Source organism: Eschrichtius robustus, chromosome 2 (assembly GCF_028021215.1).
Source record: "Eschrichtius robustus isolate mEscRob2 chromosome 2, mEscRob2.pri, whole genome shotgun sequence".
Classification (NCBI taxonomy): domain Eukaryota; kingdom Metazoa; phylum Chordata; class Mammalia; order Artiodactyla; family Eschrichtiidae; genus Eschrichtius; species Eschrichtius robustus.
The window spans coordinates 174,015,203-174,032,404 of NC_090825.1; the positions used below are offsets into that span (position 1 = coordinate 174,015,203).

Here is a 17,202-nt window from a genome sequence, read left to right on the forward strand (position 1 = left end):
GGGGGAGGCGAGCGCAACATTTAAGGGAGTAATAAAAAACCGAGTAACCTAGATAAACAATATTTTAATGCAATATTTTAAAAAAATCAAAATGAATTTTCCAAAGTCCCATGATGAACAAAATAGCTAAACGTTAAACACAGGATCCGTCTCGCTGGGTCGGGCATCTGGGGCGCCCCCAGACTCTGAGACGGGAGTCACGGGGCTGGAAGGGGCGCTCCGGCTGGGCAGGGATCTGTGGCGCCCCCTCGCCTAGGGCGCGTCGGGGGCCTCCAGCGCGGGGCCCAGGATAGGGACTCTGGCGGGTGGGGCGGGGCGGCGCCTCCCCCATGCCGGTCCTCCCTCTACCCGTCTCGGGCCTCTCCCGGGCGCCGAGTCCCTTCCGAATCCGGATCCGCGCCGCCTTTTCCCGCGGCCCGCACGGGGCCCAGCTGACGGGCCGCGTTGTTTACGGGCCGAGCAGCCCTCGCTCCCGCCGCCCGCTCGCCACCCGCCTGCCCAGGTGCCCGCCCGCCTGTCCGCGCGTCCGTTTGTCCGCGCGTCCGAAGATCTGAGCCCGCGAGCGCTCGGGGCCGAGAGCCGGGAGGCAGGGGCGCAGCGCGGGGCTCGGGGCCCTGAGATCGCGGGACGGGGCCCGGGCCGCGGTGGCCCGGAGTCGGGGCCGCCTCCACCGGGCCGCGCTGCCGGATTTGCAGCGGCGGAGGCCGCGCACCCCTCCTGGGGCTGTTTCAAGGACCCTCCCGGGCGGAGGCTGCGGCCCCTGGGCCGCCCGCGTGGAAGAGAAGGACGCGCGGCCCCCAGCGCCTCTCGGGCGGCTGCTTTGGAGCATGCACCCCTCGGGCCGGCGCCGCGCGCTCTGATCCATCCGGACCCCGCGCTCCCGTAGCCATGGGCGCCGGGGGCGGGCGGGGGGCGGCGGCCGTGCCGCTGCTGGTGGCCGTTGCCGCGCTGCTGCTGGGCGCCGCGGGCCACCTGTACCCTGGAGAGGGTGAGTCTGGGGGTCCGGGAGTGGGCGGGGACCAGCGCGGTGGGGAGGGGACCCTTTGCCAGAATGGAACCCCTGCTGTGGACTGAGAGCCCTCCTCCGTGGGAGGGCGGGTGGCCGGGACTGTAGCTCCAGCCTCGCGGGGGGCGGGAAGCCGCTGACCTTGGCCTTTGCCCGCCTGGGCTCGCGGCTCCACGCTCCGCGTGCGGGCTCCGGGCTGGAGGAACCTTGCCCCAGTGCTCGCCCCTTCGCGGGCGCCTCCCCCGAGCGCTCCTCGGACCTGTGCCTGGACCTCTCCGAGCCCAACTGGCTCCGGAGACGGGCCACGCGTCCTGAGTCTCCTCCGAGAAGTGGGGTTATTGGACACTCTCGGACAGCCAAATTCCCGGGGCACAGACGGTTTGGAGCCAGAGTCGAGGGTGACGGACTGGGGAGGGGGTCCCTTGGGGGGGTCCCTGCTGGTAGGTGACGCTGCCCGGGGCGGGGAACTGTAGAATCCACCCCCCCCCCGCCCCCTTTCTCGTATCTAGACCCATGGCTACCCCGACTTAAGGTCCATGTTTACACTCTTGGGTTCTGTTTCCAGATATCCGGAGGCAAACTCTAGCGCCTTGGCAACAGCGCAGTTGTAGTAGCAGAAGTAGTGTCGGCTTTAATGATTATTGTAGTTAGTGTCACCAAATGCCACGGGCTGGTCAGTCTTATCTCTCTGGACCTTTTTTTTTTTTTTTTTGAGATTTTTTTGATGTGGACCATTTTGAAGTCTGTATTGAATTTGTTACAATGTTGCTTCTGTTTCACGTTTTGTTTTTTGGTCGCTAGGCATGTGGGATCTTAGCTCCCCGACCAGGGATCGAACCCGCACCCCCTGCATTGGAAGGGGTAGTCTTAACCAGTGGACCGCCAGGGAAGTCCCTCTCTCTGGACCTTTTTTTTTTTTTATTTTAAATTTATTTATTTATTTTATTTATTTATTTTGGCTGTGTTGGGTCTTCGTTGCTGCGCGCGGGCTTTCTCTAATTGCGGCAAGCGGGGGCTACTCTTCATTGCAGTGCGCTGGCCTCTCATTGCGGTGGTTTCTCTTGCTGCAGAGCACGGGCTCTAGGCGCGTGGGCTTCAGTAGTTGCAGCATGTGGGCTCAGTAGTTGTGGCTCACGGGCTCTAGAGCACAGGCTCAGTAGTTGTGGCGCACGGGCTTAGTTGCTCCGCGGCATGTGGGATCTTCCGGGACCAGGGATCGAACCCGTGTTCCCTGCACTGGCAGGCGGATTCTCAACCACTGCGCCACCAGGGAAGCCCCTTCTCTCTGGACCTTTGCGGAGGCCTCTCGAGGCTGATACCGTTGTTGGTCCATTTCGTAGGGAGTAAAGTGAGGCTCGGGAAGGACACATAACTCACTTGCCCCAAAGTCAGTGCCAGAGGGAAGAACGAACCTCTCCAGTGGTGCCAGGGCCCAAGGCTCTGGACTGCTGCCCACGGCCCATGTCCCCCTAATAACCTCCCTCCTCTGCCCTTTTACCTGTCAGCTCCGGGAGGTCTCTAACCTGTGGTCATTCCAGCCCCCAAAGCCTCCCTCCTGAGTGTCCCTGTGCTGGCAGCTACCAGAGGCAAATCCCAGCAGCCTTCTTGGGCTTGACAGCAGGTCTTCCTGGCTGCAGGTCAAGGACGGAAGAATCGTTTAAGAGAATATAGCTGTGGTTTCCCACCATGATGGCTGAGGCCCTGCTTTCAAAATATCTGTTGGGTTACTTCTTCAGATCTCGCCATAAAAGGAGATCAGTCATGATGAGGAAGGGGTTCAAGGAGGGAAGAAACCGAAGCTCCTGAGTTCCCTGACGGTGAGCGAGGGGCGTGAGAAAGCACACGCAGGCTCTGGAGTTGCCAAACCGGGTTTGCTGAGCACCTTTGCCAGTTAGGCAATGTCTCCAAGCACCCTGGTATACAGCGGGTGCTCCGAGAAGGAAGGGTGGCAGTTGGTTTAGGGTCTTGTTAAAAAGGTCCGAGACCAGTTGTTAGGCTTTGCCTCTGTGTGTACGTGCTCACCCTTGTATGTTTCCTTGCTCCTCTGTCCCTGGTAGCTTTGGTAATTAATGGTGGGTTTGTGCCTGTGCTTTCAGGGGTCCGTAGATGGATATTCCGCTCCTTACTTGTTTACAGTTTCCACAAGGGCAGAGGTTTATGTTTCTTTGGTTCACTGCTACCTTTCCAGAGCCTAGAGCAGTCCCTGGCACCTAGTAGGTATTTGATAAATATTTGTTCTAGATTCAACTCCTATCCCAGGAGTCCAAGTCACAGCTGCTTTATTCTCCAGATAACTCCTAACTAACGAGAATATAAGCAACCGCTCAGCGGGTGCTGTTCTATACACTTTGCATAGGTCATCTCAGTTAATCCTTACCACAATGCTCTGAGGTAAGGTTTATTGTCCTTTTGGAAGGTGAGGAACTTTGACGGGATGGCAGAGCTGAGATTAGAACCCCAGTCTGTTAATAAAAGGTTTCTGAATAAAAGGTTCTTTGGAGTCTGAGCCTCCCCACCCCAACCCCTGTGGTAAAGGTTAACAAAATACTACTGAATAGATGACATGTGATGCCCTTTGGAGGTTTGGGGAGGGGCGTGAAACTTTACAGATAGATGGCTTATCTCCAACAGCAACCAATATGGCATTTTGGCTGGGGTGAGGGTGGGGTAGAGGGAAATCAATGGGATTTTTAAGGACTGAGGACTCAGAGATGTCACATGGTATGTGCCATCCCACTTCATCCCCCCATGGAGTCTCTGTGGCTTGGCTGAACTGAAAGCAATGGCTTTCCCCTCCATTTCTCCTCGGGTCGATCCACTCTGGCCCGAGATGACCCAAAGTCAGAGAATGAAGGCGAAGTGAGATTAATGACAGTGAAAACCCACAGAGTTTTGGCGGGGGTAGGGGGTGGGCAGTGAGTTGGTTAGGTGAGGTGTGAGATGTTGCTTTCAGATCCCATCGGATGTTTCTCCTGTGTGTTCTCTTGTGTGCTCCGGGACCCTTAGAGCAGAACTTCCGCTCGCCGGGTCACCTCCCCGGGGTTCTTCCCAGTCTTTGCTTCCCCCCTGGTGACCCACCCCTCGCCCCTGCCCCACTTACTCATAGAGGTCATTGGGGTGAGCCCCCTGGGGTCCCCACCTCACTCCACTCCATCGTTGACTTCCTTTCTTTTTTGATTAGAGGAGAACCTCTCGACTTCTGTGCTCTCGACATATGCGGTTGGATAGGTCTTGGTTGCAGGGGGCTGTCCTGTGTATTTGAAGATGTTGAGCACCGTCCCTCACCTCTAGACGCCAGTAGCAATTCCCCTCTCCAAGTCGTGACCACCAAGTGTCTCCAGACATTGCCAGCTGTCCTGAGTTGAGAATTACTGCATTTGGGGAGATAACTTTTTCCTTCTCTAGGACACTTACCCACCTGGGTCCCCTTCTTTCTCCCCTCTGTTTGTTCAGGGACCTCCATCCACCCAGGAGCCTTTCTCTTTTCAGCCTATAAACACTCAATACTCCCCTGGCCCCATTACTCACCACTTACCTCTCACCTTCCCCTGCCAAGCCTCCCCCCCAGTGGGTCCTCCCCGCCCTTGCTCTCTCACCTTTTCACCCACTGCTCTGCCCACGGCATCTGGCTTGTGTCTCCATCGCTTTGCCCACGGCACTAGAGAAGGTCATCCCTCACCTCCCAATTGTAGCCTCACCCCAGTTGACTTCTCTGGGTTTTGCCTCCCACTGGAAGGCATGGTCTCCTGGTGAGTTTTCACCTGTGTCTGAATTCTCCCATCCTCTCTCTTCCTTTCCTCTGTTCCTTTCCTGGACTAAGATATTAGCCCCTTCTTCATAGAGGGCCATTCCCTACTCTTGACTCTCTCTGTCTCACTCAGTTTTTAATTTATATGTGGTCAAAGTCTTTATCTAGAACAGGGGCCAAATCCTGCCCACCCACGCCAGTTTTTTTGTAAATAAAGTTCTACTGGCACGCAGCCATGCCCATTCGTTCACGTATCATCTGTGGCTGCTTTTGTGCTCTAAAGGCAGAGTTGAATAGTTGTGATCGCGTGGCTCCCAACAATATTTACACCTGGGCCCTTTCCAAAGTTTGCCAACTCCTGATTTAGAACAAACTCCTTGAGGATCATGATGACATATACCTCATAGCTTGTGTGGTCCCCGATACAACTTTGAATGAATCAAGTTAAATGAAACGCCCAGGGATGCTGTGTTTTCCCCTTTACAGAGCAAGCTGTATTAAAGAAATTTATACCATTTGCTGTGCTGAATGTATGGGTTCCGATGGTGAGAAGATAACAGTGATGTTCCCTCCTTGTGTGTGTGTTTGTGTGTGTGTGTGTGATCTTTGGATGTATTTGTTTAAACAGCCTTCTTGGCCTTGAATGAGGATTCCGTGCTCTTGGCCCTGTCTCCAGTACCAAAAGAAAGTGGTATCCGCTATGAGATGTTCTCTTGAGACCCCCCTTATGTTAATTTCTATTAAGGAACACATCGGGGTGGCTTGGTTTATGTTTTGCAACTTAAAAACCGTATTTATGGGACTTCCCTGGTGGTCCAGTGGTTAAGACTTCCCCTTCCAATGCAGGGCATGCCGGTTCGATCCCTGGTAGGGGAGCTAAGGTCCCACATGCCTCGCGGCCAAAAAACCAAAACATAAAACAGAAGCAATATTGTAAAAAAATCAGTGAAGTCTTTAAAAATGGTCCACGTCAAAAAAAATCTTAAAAAAGCCATAATTATGATTTTCAAATTAAAATAATAACAGGTAGTGCATTCTCATTGCAAAAAAAATTATGAAAGTACAGAGAGGAAAAAACCAGAGTCCCCCTTTGTCCCTAAAACCATTGCATTTCTGTCCTGGGAAATGACTACACTATCAGTTTGGTGTGTATCTTTATTTATTTATTAAAAAAAATTTTTTTTTAACATAAGTGTACTGGCCAATGAATTTTTTTTCCTTTTTTTTTAAAGTTTATTTTTTCTTGTGTGACTTTTTTAAAAAATAAATTTGTTTATTTTTATTTTATTTATTTTTGGCTGTGTTGGGTCTTTGTTGCTGTGCACGGGCTTTCTCTAGTTGCGGCCAGCGGGGGCTACTCTTCGTCGCATTGCGTGGGCCTCTCATTGCGGTGGCTTCTCTTGTTGCGGAGCACGGGCTCCAGGCACGTGAGCTTCAGTAGTTGTGGCACGTGGGCTCAGTAGTTGTGGCTCCCGGGCTCTAGAGCGCAGGCTCAGTAGTTGTGGCGCATGGGCTTAGTTGCTCCGTGGCATGTGGGATCTTCCCAGACCAGGGCTCGAACCCTTGTCCCCTGTATTGGCAGGCGGATTCTTAACCACTGCGCCAACCAGGGAAGCCCGGTGTGTATCTTTAAACATTTTTATTTTTAAAATGGTCATACAGTAAAACTGACTTGTTTTGGGGGGCACAGTTTTTGCATTTTAGCCCCTGCATAGAGTTGTGTGGCTGTCCCCACAGTCAGGATACAGAAGTGTCCCATCCGTCATCACCCAGACTCCTTCTGGCCATCCCTTTATCGTTATGCCATCCCTACCTCGAACCCCTGTCAACACTGATCCTTCTCCATCCCTATAGTTTTCTCTAGACTTTAAAAAGTATCTCATGTTTGTCTTTCTCTTTCTGACTTACTTCACTAAGTATGACAATCCGTAGATCCATCCATGTCGCTGCAAATGGCATTATTTTGTTCTTTTTTATGGCTGAGTAATATTCCATTGTATATATGTACAACATCTTCTTTATTCATTCCTCTGTCGATGGGCATTTAGGTTGCTTCCATGTCCTGGCTATTGTAAATAGTGTTGCAATGAACACTGGGGTACATGTATCTTTTCAAATTATGGTTTTCTCCGGATATGTGCCCAGGAGTGGGATTGCTGGATCATATGGTAGCTCTAGTTTTAGTTTTCTAAGAAACCTCCATACTGTTCTCCATAGTGGCTGCACCAATTTACATTCCCACCAACACTGTAGGAGGATTCCTTTGTCTCCATACCCTCTCCAGCATTTATTGTTTGTAGATTTTTTGATGATGGCCATTCTAAGTGGTGTGAGGTGATACCTCTAAAAAAATGGTACAAATGAACCTATTTACAAAACAGAAATAGAGTCCCCGATGCAGAAAACAAACTTATGGTTACCAAGGGGGAAGGAGGGGAGGGATAAATTGGGAAATTGGGATTGACATATACTCACTACTATATATAAAATAGATAGCTAAGAATAACTTCCCGTATAGCACAGGGAACTCTACTCAATACTCTGTAATGACCTGTATGGGAACAGAATCAAAAAAAGAGTGGATATATGTATATGTATAACCAATTCACTTTGCTGTACAGCAGAAATTAACACAACACTGTAAATCAACTATACCCCAATAAAAATTAACTTAAAATATTTTAAAATGTATCTTATAATTGGATCAATATTCTTAAAATTGAAAACCTAAGTACTCATAAGATTCTCATTATTCCTGGATTCCATATTTGTGAATTGCCCTATTCATTAAAATTTATTTGTAACTCCAAAATAAATAGCGCTTTAATGGTTATTCCTGGACATGCACCAAGTGGCAAAAAATTGGAATCATCTGACATGCATGTTCCAGCTCAGATCAAACAAGGTGACATCTTGCCTTCCTGTTGCATCTCTCCTCTTGTGAATTCATAAATCCCCAAGGATTAAAACAAATGTCCTTTAAAAATTTTTTTTTAATTGAAGTATAGTTGGTTTACAATTTTGTGTTAGTTTTTGGTGTACGGCAAAGTAATTCAGTTATACATATGTGTATATATTCTTTTTCAGATTCTTTTCCATTATAGATTATTGCAAGATATTGAGTATAGTTCCCTGAGCTATACAGTAGGTCCCTGTTGTTTATGTATTTTATATATAGTAGTGTGTATCTGTTAATCCCAAACTCTTAATTTATCCCACCCCCTTCCCTTTGGTAATCATAACTTTGTTTTTGATGTCTGTGAGTCTGTTTCTGTTTTGTAAATAAGTTCATTTGTATCATTTTTTAAGATTCCACATATAAGTGATATCACATGATATTTGTCTTTCTCTGTCTGACTTACTTCACTTAGTATGATAATCTCTAGGTGCATCCGTGTTGCTGCAAATGGCATTATTTCATTCTTTTTTTTTTATGGCTGAGTAATATATTCCATTGTGTATAAGCACCACATGTTCTTTATCCATTCATCTGTCAGTGGACATTTAGGTTGTTTCCATTTAGGTTGTCTTGGCTACTGTAAATAGTGCTGCAATGAACATTGGGGTTCATTTATCTTTTTGAATCAGAGTTTGCTCCAGGTATATGCCCAGGAGTAGGATTGCTGGATCATATGGTAACTCTATATTTAGTTTTTTAAGGAACCTCCACACTGTTCTCCATAGTGGCTGCACCAACTTACATTCCCACCAACAGTGTAGGAAGGTTCCCCAAAAATGTCCTTTTTTGTGATGTATTTAGTGCCATGTTTTTCACACTTACTTGTGCTTTTTGTTGGTGATTTTGTTGTTTACCATGGTCCCCGTGCATAGTTCTGAAGTGCTGTCTAGGGTCCTAAGTACTAGAAGGCTGTGATGTACCTTCCGGAGAAAATACATTTGCTGGATAAGCTTTGTTCAGGCGTGAACTATATAGTGATTAGTGAATCAACAATGTATATTAAATAAGGTGTTTTTAAACAGAAACACACATACAACAAGGTTATGGTATTGATGGATTTGCAAATTAGTGTTCTTGAGAACATTGTAGAAAATAGCTTCCATAAACAAAGAGAATCTGCTGTAGGTGGTTTCCTATCACTGGGGTTTAAAATTTGTGAAATTGGGTTTGTCAGTGTCCGTGTAGAATCCTTTTTGAATGCATACGCCCTTTTTGTCGTACTTTCATCGGGGCACAAATCCTTGGTTTACCTCTCGGAAACTTCATGAGATGGCACAAAACCCCCGGCCTGTGTCTTGAGGAGGCGTCCCCCATGTTCTGCTGACCCTGGTGCCAGGGAGTGCCCCAGTGGCTTTCAGGGGTTTTAGAAACATATTTTTGTTTCTGGCAGAGCAAGATTTGCTGTTCTGTGTTGCCCAGTGCAGACTGGATATGAGTTCCAGTGGGAGTTCACGGCAGGTTGATGAGGAATAAAATTTGATTTCAAATCTGAGTTTTTCTTTCAGTTCCTTAAGGGTGTGGTGTCCCATCAGGTTTATAGGTTAGCTTCTGTTTTGTGTTCAGGAAGAGCAGCCTGTTAGCGGGAGATTCTTGCTTCTCTCCTGTGCCTTTGTGGTAATGTGGAAAACATAGGTACTTTCCAAAAACTGTGCTTGTTAACAGTGCGGAAAAAGGTAGTGGTTGGACACAAAGGGATAGAGGGCAGGGCTCCACCTGTTTTCTGATGGCCTTTCTCTGATTTCTTTTTGCTAATCTGTTTTCAAAGATGTATCCTGTTTCCTTCCAGAAGATCAGAAAAGGGATGACTTCTCACTGAGGTGTTCCTTCCTAATTATATCCAGTTACATTGTATCGAAGACATCTGCTACTTTTTTGTTCTTGCAAGACTTCTCTTGGTTTTTCTTTCTGGTGTCTTCTGTGGGCACTCTCCATCCTTATTTGTGTACACGAGGAGGTAGGACTCCTGAAATGTCATGGAAGCCCCTTATAATCTTGTGGTTTGATGTGTGATGTCCTTGGGATTACAGAACGATGGAACTGACTGGAGGAATTAGCCTAGATGTTCCAGAGCTTTCAGACAGGCTTGTAGAAGGTGTTGGTGTCAGGATGACTATGGGTCTTTGGTCCTCTCTCTGGTTCCCTGGCCTTAAATATTGTGCTCGCCAGAGGCACGCCTTGCTTCCATCCTTTTCTCCTCCTGGTTTTATCACCTACTGTCATCCCTTCAGCCAGCATCCGCCCCTTTTCCCAAGCTCCAGATCCACATCTTCCCAGTGCCCACTGGACCCACATCTGGGAGCATACCAAAGCCCCTACAGACTCCACATGCCCCAAACTGAGCCTGTTGTCCTTGCCACCCCAAACTGGTCCTATCTGGTCCTCTCCAGGTTCACTAAGAGAGGACCCTCACTTCTTCCCCCTCTCCTCCACCTCCCTGGGGACCAAGTCCCATTGATGCTAATTCCTTGTACCCACCCCCATAATAGGCCCCCTAGGCCATGCCATAGAGGTGGTTCCAGGGTGCCTCGTCCAGTACCTTCTCTTCCCTGCTGCCAGAGAGATTTTTCTACTTCCTGCTTTGGTCGTTCTATAGCTGCCAGCTCGGTCCATTCCCCTGGCAGTGGAGCCTGGCCTCAGCTGTGTGGTGTGCAATCTCACTTCGCCAAGCTCATGACTGCAGTTCTTTGGGGTTCCCTCTTCTTCATGTGCTTGCATTTGCCTCCTGTGCCTCAAGCACCCTTCTTCCCCCTGTTCACCCATGGATGCCTGCTTCCTCCTTATGGAACTGGGTCAGAGGCCTCCTTCGTCCCCTCTCTGGCTTCATCACCCACCCCATTCTCCTTCCCTTTCAGTACAGACCGGGTATATCTGTCTGGGTCCCCACAGACATTGGTCTGCACATTGGAGGTGCATTCTAGTGAAACATTGACTGCGTCGGAAATGAAACCATACTCTAAGTATGGGTTGGAGAAGGAATTGATACATGTTTGTCCAAAGCAGGAAGCAAAGTCTAGCCCAGAGGGGGCAAGTCCTGGAGAGGATAGGATGGCTTGAAGTTAGGAGCAAAAGGTTTGGCTGAAAAAGAACTGCTATGGTCTGAATGGCCACCTCCCTCCTCCCCATTCATGGGTTGAAACCTTAACCCCCAACGTGACTGTATTTGGAGAGAGAGCTTTTAGAAGGTAATTAAGGTTAAACGAGGTCATAAGAGGACGGCCCTAAGCTGATAGGACTGGTGACCGTAAAAGAAGAAGGAGACAGAGAAAGATCGCTCCCTTTCTGCACACATGCACCAAGGAAAGACCATGTGAGGACACAGTGAGAAGTCGGCCGTCTGCAAGCCAGGAGGAGAGCTCTCACCAGAAATTGACCATGCTAGCTACCTTGATCTTGGACTTCCAGCCTCAGAGCTGTGAGAAATAAATGTCTGTTGTTTAACCCCGCCAGTCTATGGCATCTGGTTATTGGAGCCCAAGCTGACCAAGACAAGAACTGAGGTCAGAAGGGGCTCTGAAACACAGCATCTAGGAACTCAGGTAGAATAAATGGGTGTGGGTCTAGCTTTCTTTGAAATTCGTGGGGGCCGGTCCACCGTGCTTATGCGGTTCCCTCTAGCAACAATCAACAGCCCCAGAGAAGGCATCCGATGGCATTGATCCTGGGGCAAAGTGCTCAGAGGAATGGGTTGGGCAGAAGAATGGGAGCTGGAAAGAACCCCTGCTGGAGAGGTGGCCCAGGTTGGGGAGACGGTACGTCTGTCCTACTTGAGGCCCTACCATATCCTTGGGGACCTTGTTTAAAATGCAGATTCTTGGGCCTGGCTCCCAGAGATATTGATTCATTTGGTCTAGAGCTGGGCCTAGGGATCTGCATTTCAACATACACCTGCCCCCCAACCCCCCCCCCCACCCCGCCCCAGGTGATTCTGATGCTGTTGGTCTACAGAGCACACTTTGAGGAACCCTGTGTGATGGCTAAGGGCACAGGTGCTGGTGCCCTGGGGACCTATGTGATGGACTGAATTGTGTCCCCTCCCCCCCCCACCCTCCTGCCAAATTAACGTGTTGAAGTCCTAACCCTAACACCTCAGAATGTGACCGTCTTTGGAGATAGTGTCTTTAAAGAGGTAATCAAGGTAAAAATGAGATAATTAGGGTGGCATCTAATAAGACTGATGTCCTTATAAGAGGAGATTAGGACACAGACACACACTGAGGGACGATCACGTGAGGACACAGGGAGAAGACGGCCGTCTGCAAGCCAAGGAGAGAGGCCTTAGAAGGAATCAATCCTGCTGACACCTTGATCTTAGATTAGACTTCTAGCCTCCAGAATTGGGAGAAAATAAATTTATCTTGTTTAAGCCACCTGGTCTGTGGTCCTTTGTTAGGGTGGCCCCAGTAGACTAATATACTGGGTTTAAATCCCAGCTTTGTCTCCTCCTTGCTTTGTGACCTTGAGGGGGACATGTTCCTCTCTGAGCCTCAATTTCTTTCCTCTTCTAGAAAATCTATCTGGGCGACAGTTTGCCTGTTGCCTGCACCCTCGGGGTATTTACTGCCCTTCTGTTTCCAGCAGTTTCCAACAGAATCCATCTCACACACTCTGGCTGAAGTCAATTTTTATTTTTTATTTTTGGCCTCAACCCATGGCATGTGGGATCTTAGTTCCCTGACCAAGGATCGAACCCGTGCCCCCTGCATTGGGAGCACAGAGTCTTTACCACTGAACCGCCAGGGGATTTCTTGGCTAAAGTCAATTTTAAGAGCCAGTCTTGCAGGCAGGCGGAGAATCTTAAGGGTAGCTGGTACCTCGGTGTGCCCAAGTTCTAATTTATGAAGGGAAGAAATCTGGGAATTGGTTCCATGTATCTTAGAGTGGAGAACTAATATATACACGTGGCCAGACCCCAGTTCTCTTCTGTTCTTCATACCTTTCATCATGCGATCATCATCATTTACAGGTGAGGAAACTGAGGCACACAGAGGTTGAGTTTATGGCTCAGGATTATGCAGCTGGCAGGTGCCCATGCTGGAGTGGGAAGCCAGATCTGTTGGGTTTCTAGCACGCCCTGAAACTGCTGTGGGTGATGGCCTGACACCTGAACCCAAGGCTTGTTGGCCAGGATGCCTGAATTTTGGAAGAAGCCGTGTTAAGACTGGAAGGAATGCAGGGAGGAACGTGTGGCCCCACATAGGTCACCAGGGAGCGTTTGAAGAATGTCAAGACTAAGGAATGAGTACGTTCAGGCTTGAAAGCAGAAAGTATAACTCTTAGCATTGTAAAGGAGTTTCAGAATCTTCTAGATACCTCTCTCCCAGATCCTTAGTACCTCTTTGCTGTTTTCATGATAGAGAGAAAACCAGGGGAGAGGAGACACTTTCCAAGATGGCTCTCATGTCAGTCTTCTCTCCTTCTGGAAAATTCTTAGATTCTGCTGGCCGAGGGGGAACCTCTAGACCAGCACTGTCCAACAGAACGGTCGGCTTTGATGGAAATGGTCTATAGCTGTGCCATCCAATATGGCGGCCACTATCCACATGGCGCTCTTGAAATTGTGGCCAGGGCAACTAAATTTTTACTTTTATTTAACTTTAATTCATTTAAATGTAAAAAATGTAAATGTAAAGTCTTATTTAACATTAGTTGATTGAAATGTCAAAAAAATCACTGCTTGATTCTGTTATTGAACAGCTCTTTTGCTTGGAACAGCTTGGGGATACAAAGAACCTACCTTTTCAGGGATTCATTTTATGAAATCTGCATATACAGATTGAGTATTTCTGATCAAAATTTAGCATCTGAATTGAGACCTGGTGCAAGTGTATAAAACACGTGGCATTTGGGAGGCATAGTGTGAAAAAAATCCCATAGATTTTTTTTTTTTGTATTGCTTACATGCTGAAGTGAAGTTTTGGGCTACATTGGGTTAAATTAAGAATATTTAATTTCACTGTTTCTTTTTTACCTTTATAGAGAAAATTTTAAATTCTGTGTGGCTCGCATCGTTTCTATTGGATAAGGCTGCTCTAGGCCCTACACACCCTTGTGACCTACAGCGACAAGCTACAGCTCTTGACCTTCCAATGAAGTAGGCAGAACTTATTGCACTGTTTGTGTAGGTTTTAATCCTGGTGTTACCTCCTCCGGGAAGCCCTCCTTGATTGTCCTGGACTTAGTCAAATAGCTCATTTTCATGATCTCTTCTAGCCCCTGAAGCTGTCCTTGAATAACTGAGATATCTTCCTCAGTTATACTTTCAGTTGATTTGGGTAGTTAATAGCAACTAGTAGTCTGTGAGATCCAGGGCAGCCTCTGTCTTATTCCTTTTTTTTTTTTTAAACATCTTTATTGGAGTATAATTGCTTTACAATGTTGTGTTAGTTTCTGCTGTATAACAAACTGAATCAGCTCTATGTATACATGTATCTCCCTATCCTGTTGTCCTATCCCGCTTGTCCTATTTCTTGAAGCACTTCCAGCCCTTGGAACAGCAGAAACAGGTCCTCAGCAGATAGTTGCTGAAGGAGTGAACGAAGGAAACTGTCTTTAACAAGCTTCCTCCAGGTTGTCACTGCATGAACATTATTTCATTGTTTCCTTATTTAAGTCAGATTCACCTGCTTCTTAATTTGGTATGTTTTTAAAGAACAAAGATGGACAAACTGTAACATAGTTCAAGCATAAACTTTGCATTTAATTGCTGGGTGGACATCCTAGCATTACCCCTTAAAACTCAGCCTGTGTGAGTTTGATTTGCTCGTCACAAAAATGGGCATGGACCACATTTTGTTTATCCACCTCCTCTGGGATTATTTTGAGAATTCATCAAGAGAATGTGTCTGCCAGAACATGGCCAAGTGCTTTACATGGTAATTGTTATTAGCGGTCACCAGGACCCCCCCCCCCCCCCCCCCCCCCCCCGATCGTCATGGTCCTTCCCTACCTGTGTGTAGAGTGGTGATTAACCAGGTGTCACTTACTAAGGACCCGAAGCATCTTTCAGTTCCCACCCAGAGGTATTAAAAGCCAGTACAAGGTCTGACATCTATTGCTGGCACCATCTCTAACATCCTCTGGGTATTTTCTGTTTACGCAGTAAATTGCTCTATTGTCTTAGACTAATAGGGACACATACAGCTTTCATGAGTTGAGTTAGAGTCATTGGAGATTAAAAAAAAAAAAAAGCAGTTCTTTGTTGTCCCCTACAGTTTTAGTCGTTTAATTTTTTAATAACAACTTTATTGAGATCTAATTCAATACCATACAATTCGCCCATTTAAAGTTTAAATTTAGTGGTTCTTAGTACATTAGTACATTCACAGAGTTGGGCAACCATCACTACAATCAATTTTAGAACATTTTCATCACCCCCCAAAGAAATCCCATACTCTTTAGCTGTCACTCCTCATTTCCCCCTCTCCAAGCCCCTTGAAACCACTAATCTACTTTCTATGGATTTGCCTATTCTGGACATTTCATGTAAATGGAGTCGTGCCACATGTGGTCTTTTGTGACTGGCTTCTTTCACTGAGCCTGATGTTTTCAAGGTTCATCCCTGTTATAGCAGGTGTCAATGCTTCTCCCCTGTTATTGCTGAATTATCTTCCTTTGTATGGACATGCCACATTTTGTGTATTCATTTGTCAGTTCATGGACATTTGGCTTGTTTCCACTTTTTGGCTATCATGAATAATGATGCTATGGGCATTTGTACACACATTTCTGTGTGGACCTATGTTTTCCTTTCTCTTGGGAGTGAAGTTGCTGGGTTATATGGTAACTCTTTGTTTAACCTTTTGAGGGACTGCTAGTCTATTTTCCACAACAGCAGCTGTACCATTTTCCATTCCCACCAGTAATGTATGAGGGTTCTGATTTCTCCACGTCCTCGTCAACACTTGTAATTGTCTGTCTTTTTAATTTTAGCCATCCTGGTAGGAGTGAAGTGGTTTCATTGTGGTTTGGATTTACATTTCCTGGATGTCCAACAGCTGGTTAATCTTTGAACGTATATTCATATCTGATTTTGGTTCTGACACAACTTGGGGAGGATGGTGGGCTGGTGTTCTTTGTACCTGTATCAATTTCACAATTTCGTGTGTGTGTGTGTGTGTGTGTGTAAAACATAGAGTGTGAGGCTCAGGCTTGAGAAGCCCAGACCTGTGGCTGAGTCTAAGCTGTATACTGCCAGATATAATACAGGACACCAAGTTAAATTTGAATTTAACATAAATGATGAGTAATTTTTAAGGATAAGTATGTCTCAAACATTGCATGGGATATACTTATCCTAAAATGTACTTGCTGCTCATCTGAAATTCAAAGTTAACTGGGCGTCCTGCATTTTTATTTGCTAAATCTGGCAACCCTGAATGTTACTGGTGGGTCGTATGTCCTTGGCTGATTGGCTTTGCCTCCTAGAGATCCAGTTTTCCCTTCTGTGGGGTGCGGATAAAGCTTGTTGGGAGGTGTCAGTGACGTGGTACCTGTCCAGACCTCTGTAGGTAGATGCTGTTGATGTGACTGAAGCTGGGAGCCTCAGCCTTGGGTGGCATGAGTGTGTGGGGCTGGAACTGCCATCCTGGTCCCCTTGAAGCTGCCTTCTAATTTCTGAGTGAGTGAGTGTATGTGTGTGTGTTTGTGTTTTGGCAAGGAGAGGCTGTCTAAAGAATTCCGTTCTACTGAATGTTAACTCCAATATAAGGAACACAGGAGGAGGGAAAGATCCAAATAAGTATATGGAGGAAAGGAAATCAGAGAAGGCTTCCTGGAGGAGGTGGCATTTGAACTGGATCTTGAAGGATGATGAGCTGGATTTCGAAATAGGGAGCTAAGGTATAAAGGACTTTGACAGTCAAAGGGACTAGGGCTACCCTGTTCAGTCCAGTAGCCACTAGCTACATGTATCTATTTCTGTTTACACTATCTAAAGTAAAATCAAATATTCAGTTCCTCAGTCTTATATCAGTCACATTTCAAGTGCTAGACAGCCACAAATGGCCGGTGGCTTCCATAGTGGCCAGTGCATATATAGAACATCTCTATCATTGCAGAAGTTCTGTTGGACTTTGTTGGACTAAGGCAAGGGTCACCAAACTACCATCCCAGGGGGAAACACCAACCCACAGCCTGCTTTTATAATAAAGTTTTATTGGAACACAGCCATATCCACTCATTGTCTCTGGCTGCTTTTGAGCTATAATGGCGGAGTGGAGTAGTCTAAACAGAGACTGACTGCAAAGCTGAACATATTTACTATCTGAGCCCTTATAGAAAATATTTGCCCACCCTGGTCTAGGGGAATGAAGGCACAGAGCCTAGAGGTGACACCGTGATAGGTTTGGGAGAAATAAACAATAACAAAATAGCTGAAATTAATTGAGCACTTACTGTGTGCCAGCCACTTCTTGGGTGCCTGCATTATTTCACTCATTCGTCTTCATAGGTCATGTTATAGGGAAGGCTTGGAAGGCCCCCTTGGAATTG

At 47.1% G+C, this 17,202-nt stretch overlaps 1 protein-coding gene across 5 annotated transcripts in view; it reads left to right on the forward strand.

The window, feature by feature from the left end:
- The first annotated feature begins 468 nt into the window (after nt 1–468).
- Nucleotides 469–17,202, forward strand: part of INSR (insulin receptor) — a 131,125-nt gene continuing 114,391 nt past the window's right edge. For 4 of the 5 annotated variants that reach the window (XM_068537122.1, XM_068537124.1, XM_068537125.1 and 1 more), the window contains exon 1: nt 469–988. In XM_068537122.1, the coding sequence (XP_068393223.1) occupies nt 889–988 (100 nt within the window). In that variant the 5' untranslated portion in view covers nt 469–888. Of the gene's footprint in view, nt 989–1,294; nt 1,405–17,202 lie in introns of those variants that run through there. The other variant, XM_068537127.1, reaches the window with a different exon arrangement.